The following is a 16,374-nucleotide window of genomic DNA, read 5'->3' as shown; positions in this document are numbered from 1 at the left end:
TGTCAGAACTGATCATGCTCCGGAAGTACTCACTGTCCCGGAAATGTACCCCTGGCCAGACGATTAGCAGGACAGCGATGGCGGGGGACACTTCAACGGAGCTTCTTTTTCTAGATACGTTTAAGCATCAGAGTGCAGAGGTATTATTTCTGACGCATTACTACCCCTTGTATATTTACTTTAAAGCTGCCTGCATTTAATTTTCATATCGGTCATATTCAGCGGTTTTGGAGATTGATGCTAAACTTTCAAGCTAACGATGTCAACATGGCTAACATAAGCAGTGGTATCTTGGTTGTTATAATTACGTTGCAATTCACAGCTTTAATTGCGCTACGCACTCACCTAAATGAAAATCCTATTGTTAAAAGTATTTTAGTTAAACGTAATTTATTTACATAACCTCATATCGCTTTGGTTTTTGCATCCTTGCGCAGTTTGCTTGCTAGTTAGCTGATAAGCTAATGCTTACTGTAAAGTCTCTACCTGGCATGTTTATCTCAGAGCAGAAGTATTAGTTGTGGTTGGTGAAGACATTGTAATGTGTAAATGCATTTTTAAATTAATTATGATGTTCAATGCACTTTAGTTAACCAACGTGGATGTGGTGCGGTTTCCTTGCGGGGTGCTGATCACAGAGGTGCGGGTCATTCCTCCAGGAATCAAAGCACACAGCAACATACCTGACAACAGAGCATTCGGGTAAGACCAGTTTGACACTGCGTTACATACAGTACAGTTAGTAGCCAGTTTATTAGGTCCACCTAGATAAATATAATAAGAAAATATAATGCAGTGCAGTAAAGCAACCCTGCAATTAATCCTTTATTCATCAAGGTTATAATGTTCACTCTTTGTTGAAACTGGTTTAGAAAGGTGTTGTCTAAACTTTTTGTTCTTTTTCCTTTCCATTTATATTGATAGGGTATACTAAATATTGGGTGGGCCCAGGGCTACCCAATAAACTGTCAAATCAATATAGTTGCAGGTAGGCATGAACCCATTGATACACTGGATCAGTATGAGTGTTTAAGTTGAAACAGACCTCATTGAGCACATTGGGTGTTGATCATAACATGAACGAGTCACAGTAAATGCAGTTTCTCTGTCAGTGTCAAAAGTTACATTCATTTAGTTATGGCGGACTGCTGACTAGGTTTTTAGTACATAGCATTCCCTGGCCTCATAATACTTCACATCAAAATGTGTGCTCGAAAGTAAGGTACATACTGTAGATAGTTAATTTGTGAAAAGAAGTCTACTGGTATCTTATGGTTTTTCAATATCAGCAGATACCCAGACTCCTAGTATGGGAGTTGTATTGAGAGAAAAGTTGGATGGTGCATCCCTTGTTGCGGGGAATCTTTAACGTCACTGCCAATGATATATCGCTTCTGTTTGCTATGGATACATCAGTGTGTGCCTGTAGAAAATAGGGGTGCAACTAATGATTATTTTCATAGTCAATCTGTCGATAATTTTCTCGATTAATTGATTAGTTGTTTGAGCTATAAAAATGTCAAAACATGTGTGGATCAGTGTTTCCCAAAGCCCCAAATGGAATCCTGAAATGTCTTGTTTTGTCCAAAACTCAAAGATGTTTAGTTTGATTTACAGAAGAGAGAAGAAACTACAAAATATTCACATTTTAGAAAAATGTGAATTTAATTAAAAAAATGACTCAAACCGATTAATTGATCATCAAAATAGTTGGCGATTAATTTAAGAGTTGACAACTAATTGATTAATCAATTCATTGTTGCCCCTCCAATAGATAGGTATATGACACCTGAGCTCCATTGTTGTGTGGATCCTGAATCCAACTGGGCCTATTGGGTAATGTAATTTAACTGAATGAATGGGCTCAGTGCTCAACAATGTTATGTATTATGATAACGTAAATTGAGGCGGAAATCCGTTGCACTGCCGATCAAGTATACTACAACTTGTAAGACGTGCGTAACGTTTTTCCTGTCTGCCTCTGCAACGTGTAACGTTAAACATCCAATCACAAACATAATGAGATCTTAGTAGAAGCATGCTGCATGCTTCTTGGCTCACTGACGCTGATGAGATTTACTCCTAGTGGATTAAAATTGCATTGAATTGAATTGAATTCAGTACCCAACCTCATTATACACTCAGTGCTCACTTCATTTGGTACAGCTGCACAATCAAATACAGTCAAAAACAACTGTTCTACTATAAAGTCTACTTTTATGATACTCATAATGTTCAGTTTTTTGTTGACACTGTCATAGAAGTTTAAATTCAATAATATGTTTTTGCACTAAGGTCATAGTTAGTGGTGGGGTTGTCCTGGACTGCATCATATTCAGCATTGCTTTTAATATTATGACCCACCTCATGTAAAGGGTAAAACATTAAAAACCAAACACCACCTTTAAATACGACTTAAATAATAATAATAAATTATTATTAAATTTACAGATTTCTTACTCTGTCAAAGCAAACTACACATTTATACTTCGTAAAGGTAAAGATTTTTGCAGATTTACTTATTTTATTGATTACAGAGCTGTTGCATTAATTGAAAGGCAATAGATTGTAAAGGTGTATCTAACAAAGTGGCCACTAAATCTGTATTGTCATAACACCCACCCCTATGTTGATGTATAACTGAGCCTTCTGGTTAGAAGGGGACAGAGCCCTAGCTGCAACATCAATGTGTGTGTTTCTGTTTCTTCAGGGAGACGTCGCCTCATGCATTTCAGTTGGAGCTGTTCTTCAATAATGTCACTAAACCAAACAACCCCACGTTCCACAGACTGGGCAGGTCAGAATGAATTTCACTGTCACCCTTCTTGTTTTGTTTCTGTATTACTTTGAGCCCCCCCCCTTCATCTCTGTATTTCCCAAATCTCAAAAGTGCCTAAGACGCATATGTCTGTCGAATCCTGTTAAACCAGTCATGGTAGTATCTGCGTCGTGTTCTCAGAGGCTAGAGTGGTGGGTGCGTGTGTGTCCATATTTAAGTCTCTTTGTTCCAATGCTGGCTAACTGGTCTCTCCAGAAACTCAAGCTCACAAACAGCCAACATCACATAGCTGAAAGTGATGCTAAAACTTCTAGGTCCAAATGAAATACAGTAGATGAAAAGTGGAATGATTAAGTCCAACATTTTTATCCTACTCTCCTAAGAACAGAGGTTTGCTCAGTAGCAGCAGAGCGGAAACTTGTATGTAGACGAGTCCATTATGTAATGGTCTTTGAAAGCTGTGACACACCCAAGTTATTATCTCTGCCGACAAAGTTGGGAGCATATTTTTTTTTAACCTGTCTGATTGCTATTTATGTATCTGCCAAATCTAAAAAAACAATTTGGCTGAAATGTTTTTGGACAAGAATCCTTTTTGTCAGCTGAAGTGATAATCAGAATACAGATGATCCCAATAACCCAATTTTGCCTTTTTGTGTCCTGAAATGTGAGGGAGTGGGTGTGTTGGATGGCATGATACATGATGTGTGATTAATACCAGTGTCTCCCAAACGTTTGTATTTGTGAACTTGTTAAAGCTATACTATGTCTGGGAACACGTCAGTGGTTTGTGGCCACTTCATGAAAGACATGATCTTCCTCTGTTTGTTTTATCTGAATAATATGTAGATGTCCGAAGAGGAAATTGTCCGGCAACTCACTTTATTTTGCATAAATATATTTTTTGACATATGTACCCTGTTTCAGGGTATCTGCAGGTCTTGAGATTAAAAAGCATTTTTCCTAAACAAATCTTAAATATAACTTGGTTAACAGTGCAGAATATTTTAAAATGGAGGTTGTGCCCTTTATTAGATAAAAAAAGCTGACCGGAAATGAGTGGAGAGAAAGATAGGCCATGATGAGTGAATGCCTTTTTAGACATACATAATTACACAGCAATTTTGTGCTCTTTGGAAAGAGGTTTATCTAGGACTTAACACATTGCTGCCAAATTTCATTGCAGTTACATGCTATTTTTCTAACACTAAATTCTCTTAAGATGATAAACAAAGGTCAAGAGTCGTTCAGACATGGTGAATATTTGCACTGATTCAATTTGCCTGTCCTGCTTTCTGCCCCCAGTCTGGAATATGATGAGAACAAATCCATTGTGTTCAGACCCAGTGGAAAGGTAAATGGTTGTCCAAAAACTAGATGATTTGTATTCATTTTTTTTCTGTTGATTTTTGAATAACTAAATGGGCTTGTGCATGCAGGTGAACACAGATGGCCTGGTGCTGCGTGGCTGGTACACCAGTCTGACTGTAGCAGTGTATGGGACAGCAGAGCGCTCACATGGACTTGATCAAGCCTCACCCCCTCCTCCTCCACCCCCACCCCCTCAACAGCCAAGCGGGCAGAAGCGGATTGTTAAACAAGGTGCGCATCGTAAGCCAAAACAACCCAGCGCTCCTTCCCTCACATCCCCTTCCTGACACTGAAGCATTAAACTAACAGGTTGTTCTTCTTTTCCCCGATTAGCTTGGTATACTGTCAATCTGTTGTACCGTTTGTTTTTTAAGAGTGGGAAAAAGATGACCAGTACAATGGCAGCCCACCCAGACCAGCACCCAGAGGGCCTCGTACTCCACCTGGGCCTCCGCCCCCGGATGATGACGATGAAGAGCAGGTCCAAGTGACGGGTGAGAACTGCACATCTATTCTGTGCTATTATTATTATTATTATTATTATTATTATTATTATTATTATATGTGTCACTGTTGATCCTGAATAATCAACATTAACAAAATCACTGCCGTAGTTTAAGCATCTGTCTGTCTCATAATTAAATGTTGCATCAGTGGTTTTTTAATCAAAATTAAAAGTTATATTTTGGGAAAATCCCACATGGGTCACACTGCAGTTTCTTTGTTGGTGATGTTAATAAATTCAATGTTTTCATCCTCAGTTACATTTATTTAGTCCAAGCAGTCCACTGACTCAAATTTGTGTACTTTACATCAATGTCAACAATTGGTTTAAGTTTATAGTCAATGTTATTTGTTTTTTTTTAATTAAATTACCCGGATTATCCAAAGTTTCTAATTTTAGTTTCTAGTTTTTCATGTAAAATAAAAGCATTCTGTTAAAATGTGTAAAAACAGCGGTATCATTATCCTTAAGCTGTTTTTGCATTATTAGGCCTGTACGTATGAAGAAAAATGTATACACATGTATGTTTGCATATCTACATGTGCCCAGTGGGCATGTTGTGTGAACTGTGTGCCATCTGGCCTCTCTTATGACATTTACAGTGGGGGTTGTCAAAGAAGAGCCCTGCGAGGGCCGTGACGACTACCTGGAGGCTGTGTCACCTGAAAGATCCCTGCCTGCTGATGAAACCTACTCAGATGCTGAAGTAGAAGAAGAAGGCGAGGAAGAGGAAGAAGAAGAGGAGCAGGAGGAGGAAGAAGATGCACGGACTGAAGGGAGCGTTCTGGAAGAGGAGGAAGAAGAGGAGGAGGAAGATGAGGGTGAGGACGAGGAGATGGAGGAAGGTAGGGGAGTTATTTTGTGAGAGTAGGATAGTCTGCAATCCCAAATGGATGCCCAACCCTGAACCCCTTGGTACTGCAAACTCATCAGACTTCCCTGGGGGCCATGGGAGCAGGGTCCATTTGGGACTGAGCTTCAGTTGAAAAGAGTGTGTGCTGTGGCATGCTGCCTCCATCTACAACTGCAGGGTGCTCCAAACTCTCAGCTGGCCCATCCGAGCACTGTGAAGGGTGATCAACATTCATAAGCTGTTATGTGGAGGTCTACCTCACACATCCTCACAGTAGTGGCTGATGCTTGTGCTGTAGTCACATCCTGCATGTTCAACTAACCCAGCATGTTTGGAGTGATGCTGCCGTGTGTGAGTAGGTTTGTCTGTGTATGACTTTGTGAATGAGCAAGAGAATATTTAGTCGTCGCTGGCCTCCCCATTTTCAATCTTTTTTACACAAACACTTTATAAATGGTTGAAGAATCTTAAGAATTGTGTTAATAATATATAATAAAACATTTGTCGAATTTCCTTCCCTTTTGTCTCTCCCACCCTTTTAGGTGATGACGGCTATGAGCAGATTTCAAGTGACGAGGATGATCTGGATAATGGTAGCTTCAAGTTGCCCACATTTGACATGGACTACACTCCTGAGGACCTGGCATCTGTCCCACCTGTCCAGTTTGATCCGTATGAGCGAGAGCTCAGACCACTGCTCTACTTCACCCCTCCATATAAGACCCGCTTTGATACACAGCTTGAGAAGGCCAGTGTGGAGGAACCCAGGGACCCTGGTGGAACAGAAGGATCAGCAGGTGTAGAGGAGACTGAGGCTGTTGCCCAGCTGAAAGAGCTACTAGCTAGTATTGGAAATGACAGAGATGCCCGCTGGGTCACTGCTGTGGAAGAGGCACCTGCACTACTGGCCAAAGGGTTGGCTTATTTAATCAAACAAGGAGAGGGCGAGATGGAGGAACCTGTTGGAGTTCTAGTCCAATGGGCGCTCCAAGCTCTGAGTATGGAGATCGCTCTCACACAACCCATTGCTCTTAACCTCAGACAATTAAAAGCTGGTGCCAAGCTAGCATCCCACCTTGCAGAGTGCCCACAGGGCCTTTCAGTGCTGCTACGTGAAGGGGCTCTGGGTGTGCTACTGGAGCTGGTCCAAGCGGACCATGTCTCCTCCACACTGAAGTTGAGTATTCTGAGAGCTCTGGGTGCTCTGACCAGCACTCCTGCTGGTGCAGAAGCTTTCCTACATGCAACAGAGTCAGAGAAGAGTGGCTATCAGGTTAGAAGAAGTATAAAAACTTGAAAATGTTCTTTTCCTCAAGACTTCATTATACACAGATTTTCTTCTAAGAATATCATTAAAATTCTTGATCTTACAAATGGATCCCAGCCTACCATTTGATCCAAGCGGAAGCTGGTCTTTAAATAAGGCACATGGTGAACTGATGTGTTTAGATCCCAAAGTTAATTTTCCTCATAGACTCAAAACACTGACTAGTTGAACAACTTGATGAATTTTTGTCTCATTAATATCTGCTATTAAACTGTATGTAATTTATAGCGTTTAGTCCAGCTGTTCCTGCGTGAAGAAACAGTGAGGGTCATAACAGCTGGCAACGCCATATTACAGAAAAGCCACATGTATGAGGTACTGGTCGACCTGCAGAGTGCAGCTGCAGCATGGAGTGAACCACCGCAGGTAGACACTCAATCAAAAACACTCATTCTCACACACATATATGTTACTAACTTCAAAGTAAATTTTTCATGATAACTATAACTGACTATCATTCTCAGGAGGAGATGGAGGATGCTGATAGCCCTATGGAGGAGGAACCATCGCTAAGCTCCTCCCCCGTCAGCGAGGAAGAGCTTGATAGGCTGGCAGGAGTTTTAGAAGAGTTACATCACTTGCTAGAGACGGCCCCTTATTGCATGGTGCAGCCACCTGTGAAAGCCTTTCCCACTACTGCTAGAATAACAGGACCACAGGAGAGAGATGATCCTTACCCAGCACTGTATAGGTACACAGCACTCAAGCACATATGACCTCAAACCCCACAAAGAGCAAACACTCAGATAGGATATTGAATGTAGTTTGGTATAGGCCTGCACAATCTGGGGAAAAATATGAATCACGATTTTTGTTTTTACCTTTTTTTTTAGCCCAGAATTGATATCACGATTCTCTGGCACGATTTTTTTATCTCATGAAGTGTAATGTTTATTGCACACGTAGACCATGACAAAACAAATTGGCAGTACAAAACAAAGATTTTCTTTTGCACCTATAGCACATTGTGCATTACCACAAGCCTGTAAACATGGGGGCTTCAATGAAGAGAAGGGAGAGCTCCGTAGCGCTTCAAAATCTATTTTATACAGTCTGTGTTTAAAACACACAGAAGAAAGTAGCAGCGTTTGTGATGCAGTCGGCTCGTAAAATTAAATGAGAATTAAAATCATTACAAAAATTAAATTGTGAACAGGGTGAATCGAGATCGTGATTTTATAACGATTAATCGTGCAGGCCTAGTTTGGTAGTTATTGATTGAAATTGGAATATTGCACTTTCTCCTTTTACAGGTATATGCATGCGTGCCATTTTCTGGAGAGCGCAGCAGCTGTGATGTCAGCGGCTGTGGCAGCCGGCCACCTTGGTGTCACCCAAGCTGTTCGAGAGCTCCTCCGCTTCCTCTCCCTCACCCAGTCAGGTCTGCTCTTCCTTCTCGCCCAGCCCACTCCTACCAACCTGCTGCTGCGTCTCCTGGCTTCTATGGCAGAAGCTGAGAGCGAGGAGACAACCTTTACCGGGGGGGATGGAGGTGTCACAGGGCCAGGGTTCGGTGAAGAGGGCTTTGGCGTGTGGCTGATGCAGGCGCTGCATGCTCTGCAGAGTGTATCAGAGCTCATGAGTCATGTGGCCACAGGAGGAGATGGAGGAGCTGGGCTAGAGGAAGGTGACAACCCGGAGGTACTGGGCATGCTCCATGCGCTCTACCTGATGACCTTCACACAGACCGGGCGCAGTGCTGTGGCCCACGTTTTAAGCCTGGACAACAACCTCTCGTGTCTGGTCACCCTTCTCCAGCACCACAGCAAAGATGGACAGGGGTACAACTTTTCCTTTGTCTCTCTTTGTGTCTCTTTCTGTATGACTTGGTTTGATTTCAAGCACCTATGCAGTGAATATGTTTTCACTTTTTTTTCTTCTTTTCTTTTAGTGAGGTCAAAGCTCGCAAAGCAGTGACATATAACTATGCCTGTATGCTGGTGTTACTGGTAGTGCAGAGCTCTAATGAACTGCGGATGATGGAACAATATGCTGCCCCACTACTCGCCATAGCCAAGGCTGATGACACCAATGCCAAGTTACAGGGTAAATATTACCAATGTTGCATTCAAGTATCATGCCATATGTGACAATTCTGTGTATTTCCTTTGTATTTTTGATGTTTTGTCCTTTCTCTGTACTTCAGAGCTTAGCAAATGGCTGGAGCCTCTGGACAAACTTCGCTTTGAGATTGGCAGCATTCCCACCCTCATAGATTATATCAAACAGGTACAGATCTCTCCCTCAATATATGTACTGCTGGAGTAAAGCAACATTTCACCTCATTTTTAGTAACTGTGTGAGATTTTATCTCTCTATTTTACCCGCAGAAAGTCCTAATAACTCCTGAGTCCTATTAATTCAGTAAACATGAACAAATTCAATAATTTCTCTATGACATTTATTTCAGTGACTGCATTCACTCTTTCAGGGAAGGAATCAATGTATCTCATCCTACCCTAACACACCCCCAGGGACTACAGTTTTCTAATTTGAATTTTCTTTTTTTTAAATGTATTGAGCTTATTATCAGTACAAAACAGAACACTGTTACACTTAAAACCAGGCCAGCTGACAAGGTGGCTGATTCTGATACCTATATGAGAATGCAAACCTCATAAGCCATTAAACTATTGGCAAAGCAAGAAGTTTTTAAGTCACAAACTCATCTATACGTTTTTGTCTAATTTTCTACCTTCAAGCCATCAGATATACAGTATATCTCCTTGAAATGCAGTGATTCACAGACAAATTTGAACTGCTCAAACATATACCTACTATGTAGCCAATTTGAGTCAATCAATTATATGCCAATAATAGTGCTATATGTTATTTTAAACATGTCTTCTCTTTACTTCAGAATGTGGAAAATGTGTTGACTGCTGAGGGAACTGGATTGGTCACTGCTCTCCGGGTCCTTTGTCACATCGCCTGCCCCCCACCTGTTGTAGAAGGTAAAGATACCACACAGGATTTCTGTAATAGTTCATCTGATAAAAACTAAATACTTTTTTAGTGGTCACATCATTTTACCTGAAGGTTTTTGTTTAGATATTTTTGAATAGTAAAGTGGCCCTATGGCATTTTCCTGCAAGCAAACAAAAGTTAGGTTTACTCACCAAAGTGAACTGTGGTATGAGTATCCTTGAGGTGATCAAAATGAAATGAGACTATATATTGTCTTAGATTTTGGATATCGTAATATGGCATAAGTTGTTTTTTCTTGGTTTTAAAGGCATTACAATAAAATTATGTAATTTTCTGAACTTACCAGACTGTTGTAACTGTTCTATTATTTGCCTTTACCCACTTAGTCATTATATCTACATTACTGATGATTATTTATCAAGAATCTCATTGTGTAGATAATTTGTGAAAGCACCAATAGTCAACACTACAATATCGTTATGGTATTGATATTGAGGTGTTTGGTCCAAAACATTGTGATACTTGATTTTCTCCATATCGGCCAGCCCTAGGAGACATTGTTCCTAATGGCTCCCTCCTTCCTACAGGTCAGCAGAGGGATCTTAAGTGGAGTCTTGCAGGGGTCCAGCTGTTCTCTGGCGAGGGTCTGGATACTTGTGTGCGTGTCTTACAGAAGCTGTGCAGCCTGTTGCTACAGCCATGGCGTGTGCATGGACACATGGGCCCCACGCCGCAGCGCTGCATGATCCTCAGTATATGTATCAGCACACTACGATTGCTGCGCACCATGCTGATGGAGCTGCTACGCGGGGGAGCTTTCCAATTTAGGGACACACGTGTGGCCAGTGTGTTGGTGACGCTCCACATGATAGTGTGCTCCATCCCTGCATCTGGACGTCTAGACGGAGAGGAGACAAGAGTTCAGGCGGTCATTGTAGACGTGCTGCTCACTTTCACGCAGGGTGTTAATGAAAAGGTGTGTGAATGAGCAAGAGTATAGCCATGTTTATTTAGCAAAGAAGTATTGTGCAAAAATCCAATCAATCACAACTAAATACATGATAAATGTGTGTGTTTTGGTGCAGGTGACTCATACAGAAGAGACTCTGGCCAGTAACACGTGGTCTCTGATGCTAAAGGAGGTTCTGGCCTCACTGCTGAAAGCACCTGAAGGTCTGTTCTCTGGTTTGACGTTGCTGTCTGAGCTCCTGCCTCTTCCACTGCCAATGCAGAGCACTCAGGTAACTCACTCTATCTTACTGGTCGCCTATCTGTCCTGTACTTCCTTTGACCTTCTGAGAAATCATATAAACGCTAATAAATAATGAACCTTTGGCTCCATAGGTGATATCAGTCCAAGATGTGGCTGTAGCCTTAAACACAAGAAAGCTGTGGAGCATGCACATACGGGCGCAGTGGAAAGTGTTTTCCGAGGTTTTGAGGTGTGCGTGTGCCACCAGCTGTCCTCCTCTCCTGGCTATGCTGAGGAGAATGTGTGTTCAGCTGGCAGACCTGTCTTCACCCACTGCAATACTCATCATGAAGACCTTGCTCGAGCTACTGCTGGAGGAGCTGCAGCCGTAAGTAAAAACACACACTGTTGTTTGTGTTTATGCTGTGAACTTCATTTTAAGTGTATGCAATGTGCTAATTACAGGGCGGAGGGGAAAGGTGTGTGCTGGGGCCAGGTCCTGCGTCTGCTTTCTTTGATGGATGCTCTGGTGTCACAGAAAGCTTGTAAGAGCGCAGCACTGCACCTGCTGTCTGGGTCTATGTCTGGAGATGAAGAACTGGCAGACCTGTTCCCCTTGCTGCTGTCTCTCTTGGTTCCTCCAGCTGAGTACACCTTACAGCAGCAGCAATGCAGCGAACTAGTGGGGACAGTATTACAGTCACTGTGTGACCAGGTAAGCAGTAAAGTGCCCATAAAGGCAGGCAACATAAACAAGTCCTTAAGGGGAAAGGACAAAGTCTAAAAAATATAAATCTCTGTCTTCACCAGGACATTTCTCTGGTGGTTTCTCCACCTGGAGAAAGCTGTGTGTCAGAGGCTGAGCAGCTGGCCAATGCACTTCCAGGGCGAGAGATGATGTCATTAGTGTGCAACACCTTGTTGGAAGTTTTGGGGAATTCAGAGAGTAGTGTTCCACTCCTTCTCACCTGTATCAGGACTTTGACATTCCTCACTGAGCACGACTATGGACTCTATCACCTCAAACTGTAAATGACAATGCTTTCTTTCTTTTTTTCTTGGCATTACCAGTGTCTCCCTTTGTAATATCTTCTTTAAACCAGGCATAGGGTGTTTTCCTTAATCAAAAAGACTCTTTACACTTTATCTTTTTTTCAGAGCTCTAAAGAAACATGGTGCTGGTCTATGCTCGCTGCTAAAAAGATTGGTGTTTGCCTTCAACAAGGACTCAGCAGATTTGCTCTCAGCCCTGCTTGACTTTCTCAGACAGATCCTCAACACAGAAACAATGGTTAGTACCTGGTTTAATGTCTGGTTCATGTTTGACATGGAAATAAATACAGTTTGAACCAAGAGTGTACATGCTGTCGAACTGTAAAAAAAATGTTTGTTGGAAGCAATTAGAACTTTGACTATTGCAACAGCTGAAGCTGCCCGATTCAGGGAAAAGTATGAATCACGATTTTTTTTTTCTCACAAAGTGTAATGTTTATTGCACACATGAACCATAACAAAACAAAACATATTGGCAGTACCAAACATAGATTTTTTTTAGATTTTTCTCCTGTAAACATGGAGGCTTCAATGAAGAGAAGGGAGAGCATTGCAGCACTTGGGAGCATTTTAAAACCTATTATTTACAGTCTATGTTTAAAACTCACAGAAGAAAGTAGTAGCGTTTGTGATGCAGTTGGCTCGTGAAATTAAATGAGTCATTAAAGTCAATAAAAAAATTAATTATAAAATAACATTGTAGTTATGATAGATAGATTAATTGTCATTCTCACAACACAGAAGGATGAGGAGAACGAAATAAGAACTAAGGTCTCGGTGCCAACGAATTACTATAGTGATTAATAAATGGATAAAAACATTTCTTCACAAGCCCTGTCCCACTAAAAACAATTACAAAGATAAATAAAATAATTTACAAAGACAGTTTCAGAATAGCAAGTAAGTTAAGAGCTATTTCTTGAGACTCAAAGGCACTGCGATGTGGATCAGTCTGACCGCATCCGGGTAGAAGCTGTTCTTCAGCCTGGTGGTTCTTGCCTGGATGCTACGCAGCCTTCTGCTTCATTTAAAAGTGCTTTAAGTATCAATTCCTGGGCTTACTAATTGTGAAAGACTTTGATCTTTTATAGAGTTGCATACATTATTTAATAGTTAAGATTTTTTTGTTGCATTTTTCTGTGTTCTCATCCAGTGTGTAGATGAGGCCCAGGGGTCCGGCGAGGAGTCTGCCTTCTCTTCTCCGCGTTTGCTGTCGGGCTCTGAGATGAAAACTCTACTGCAGTGGGAGGAGTCAGAGTCCCATCCGCTCCCTACTTTAGAGAAACAGATTACGGTACAAATTATACACACGTGTATAGTTTTTTGCAATGTAATGGTCAATGCTGCCTTGGAATTTACCTAACTCTGTAACTCTGTGTCTATGTAGAAACTATGTAAGGAAGATGATTCATTGGAGACGATGTTGGAGACCGTGGTTGTTCTGAGGCAGACGTTGGAGACGGCCACAGACACACCTCCTGCAATTGACACTGAGCCCATTCTGCCAGCACCCGAGACACTTGCTGCCCAGTTTAATCACAGGTACAGCCTCTGGATGATCTTTATTAATTATTTCTTTCTCTGTCTAAATTCAACCACCAATTACAGGGAGGCAGTAACCATCCCAGCCAGGGAAATGTACCTTTCTAAATTACAGAATTATTATCAGATAATAATATATTCAAAATGGTGTCAACATGAATTATCTGCACTACAGCGTTCTCTGGAACAAGAACTAAACCTATCACTGATGATATACTAAATTGGGCCTCCTGTATCACTTTTGTGGTGAGTGAGAGGAAACACTGGATGTGATAATAAATATTCCATGCATCTGTGCATCGTTATGTGCAGGACAGTGTTCATTCTGTCAGAAGCTCTGGATGAGCAGCTGAAGACTCTGTGGTTCTCTCCCTTCCAAACTGATGACATCGAAGCAGACCTTGATATGGTAAGTGTGTCCGATGTTAAACACTGATTCACTATGCATTAAAAACTGTTCATCTGTTTCCTAATAGTTTATATAAAGTGTCTTTTCTTCTCCCTACTTCAGTGCTATTTATTTGTTAAATGAAATCTTGATGCTTTATTGATGGTACTTTAAATTAATTACACACCCATCAATTGCGGATTATTCAACCTAATTACACCTAATCATGTACAGTTATGAAGTCCCTTCTGTCTGTATGCGGATGGACAGTATGTCTATGATTGCCACTTTGTCTGTGTGGCAGGTGAAGGTGGATCTGGTCGGGCTGGCTCAGGAGTGTTGTCCAGAACTGGACCTGAAGGCAGAGCTGGAGCGCTCCTTCTTGTCGGAGCCCTCCTCCCCTGGTCACACTAAGACTCCAAAAGGCTTCCGACTTGGCAAACACAAGCATGAGACCTTTATTACAAGGTACAGTTCCAGTGTTTGGTTGCATTTAAATGTTTTCATATTTGTTCTGTATTCTTTGCAGAAAATTAACCTCTTGATTCTTGTTTTGAATCAACTGACTGAATGTCATGTTGTGCTTGTCTCCGCAGCGGTAAATCAGACTACATTGAGCCTGCTAAGAGAGCCCACATAATGGCTGCTCCTCGCGGCCGTGGAGGTCGAGGTGGGTTTGGACAGAATCTCAACCGACCCCACGATATCTTCCGCCAGCGCAAACAAAACACCTCCCGTCCTCCCAGTATGCATGTTGATGACTTTGTGGCGGCGGAGTTTAAAGACATTACGACTCCTCTTGGACTTTTGCCTCTTAAACGACCCCCCAAGAGCTCCCCCAAACCCCCCACCAGAGGACTCTTCACTGGCAACAGAGGCAGAGGCACCTTCCACAGCCAGACTCGCTTTTTCACTCCACCACAACCTAAAGGGGTACTGCTGTCCGGTACGTATACATTGACACACGCAACACATCTCTTGTGTTCACTTCAAATGTGGTTAAAGGACTCAGACCCTCAGCTAATGACACTTCATTGGTCAGAATTACCACTGTGTATACAGAAATTTTCTCTGCGTTGTTGATGAATATTATTATTAGTGCAACTCATTGTGTGAAGGCTTGGGTGGTATCACAGAAAACCCAAAATAATTTGATAGTTTTTTTCTCATTACCAGCTATTTCTTTTTTTGTAATCTATGGTAGTTTTGGTTGTAGTTTTTCCAAATTTTCAACTTGACAAATGTGATTTTACTAAATGTTACAATTAATTGCCTGTAAAATAACTGCCCAAATAGTACACTGCAAAGATTACTTACTGTATATGTCATTCTAATTTCATACCAGCGCTTACTTTTTAGGTTAAAGTTCATTCTTGACCTTGGAAACAAATGTGACAATCTTCAAAGTCATATTACTAGCTTTTTCCGGACCTTTCAACTCCAACTTATGGTCTTCATCAGAATATGGAGTTTGCTCAGTTGTCATCACATTGTATCACCTGCACTTAGGTCTTGTTATGACAACTGAGCACACTCAGAATGAGATGTGGTGTAGACACTGACAAAACCTAGTTAGTTAACCTTGAATTAAACTTTTTCTTTTGTCAAACTCTTTGTATACTGCAGCGTATGTAGTAGTAGTTTTAAATTTGGACATTTTGCAGGTTAGAGCTACATCTTGGCCAGTAACATGTGTTCTTGTATAACAAAATCCTTTATTTTGGTTCTGCAGGTAACTACACTCGCAGAGAAGGAGGCCGTGGTTCATCATGGAGCGGCCAAGTTCCAGCTGTCACTCACAGAGGAACCTACAGTGAACCTCGCGGAGGCCAGAGCAACTTCACACGTGGACCGATGCCTTCCAGACAGCCCCCAGCAAGTATGAAACGTATACCAATACACACTTGTTGCTTGATTTTTGCACTATGAATATCTAAACACTAAACTTAATATTCGGTGATTTTGTCTCTTTCTCGCTCGTCTCAATTTGCCAGATGCATATCGGTTGGCTCCAAGGGACAGAGCCCTGCGAGGAAGAGGTGGTGCCGGGTTGTCATGGCTTGGCGGAGGAGGTGGCGGCAGTGCTGGAGGAGGTGGTGGGGGAGGTGGAGGAGGGGGGAGAGGATCTCAGGGGAGCAAATTCAGTGGAGGTGGAGGAAGCGGTGGTGGGAGGGGCAGACATGTTCGCTCCTTCACGAGGTAAATTCACCTGGGCAATGACTGCTGCCTTACATGGCAACGTATGGACCAATCAGGATATTATATATACTGTCTCCATGGAAACGTGGTGGGTTGATGTTGTCACAATGACTTACAGACTGTGTTGATGTTTTATGTTTTTGTTATCATGAGTTGTATTCAGAAAATAAAGGTCACAGTAACTGAGCATACACTTTTGTTTTTAAGCAAACACCAGTTGAAAAAATGAACTGATGC

The 16,374-nt window shown here is 41.8% G+C and overlaps 1 protein-coding gene across 1 annotated transcript; it reads left to right on the top strand.

Annotated features, from left to right (window-relative positions):
- The first annotated feature begins 19 nt into the window (after positions 1-19).
- Positions 20-16,324, top strand: virma (vir like m6A methyltransferase associated). Its single transcript, XM_032519455.1, is given in 27 exon segments — positions 20-140; positions 590-702; positions 2,711-2,797; positions 4,085-4,133; positions 4,219-4,381; positions 4,525-4,644; positions 5,258-5,500; positions 6,051-6,781; positions 7,064-7,249; positions 7,252-7,526; positions 8,089-8,616; positions 8,727-8,881; positions 8,982-9,064; positions 9,696-9,789; positions 10,351-10,739; positions 10,849-11,004; positions 11,108-11,343; positions 11,421-11,670; positions 11,766-11,983; positions 12,114-12,246; positions 13,162-13,302; positions 13,396-13,550; positions 13,863-13,959; positions 14,243-14,406; positions 14,535-14,884; positions 15,671-15,817; positions 15,933-16,324. Coding segments are annotated over 27 exon segments (5,535 nt in total). The 5' UTR covers positions 20-77; the 3' UTR covers positions 16,142-16,324.
- The last annotated feature ends 50 nt before the right edge of the window (positions 16,325-16,374 follow it).

This window comes from Etheostoma spectabile, chromosome 6 (assembly GCF_008692095.1).
Source record: "Etheostoma spectabile isolate EspeVRDwgs_2016 chromosome 6, UIUC_Espe_1.0, whole genome shotgun sequence".
NCBI classification, from domain to species: domain Eukaryota; kingdom Metazoa; phylum Chordata; class Actinopteri; order Perciformes; family Percidae; genus Etheostoma; species Etheostoma spectabile.
The sequence above is the reverse complement of the archived record's forward strand: the minus strand, read 5'-3'. Positions and strand labels throughout refer to the sequence as shown.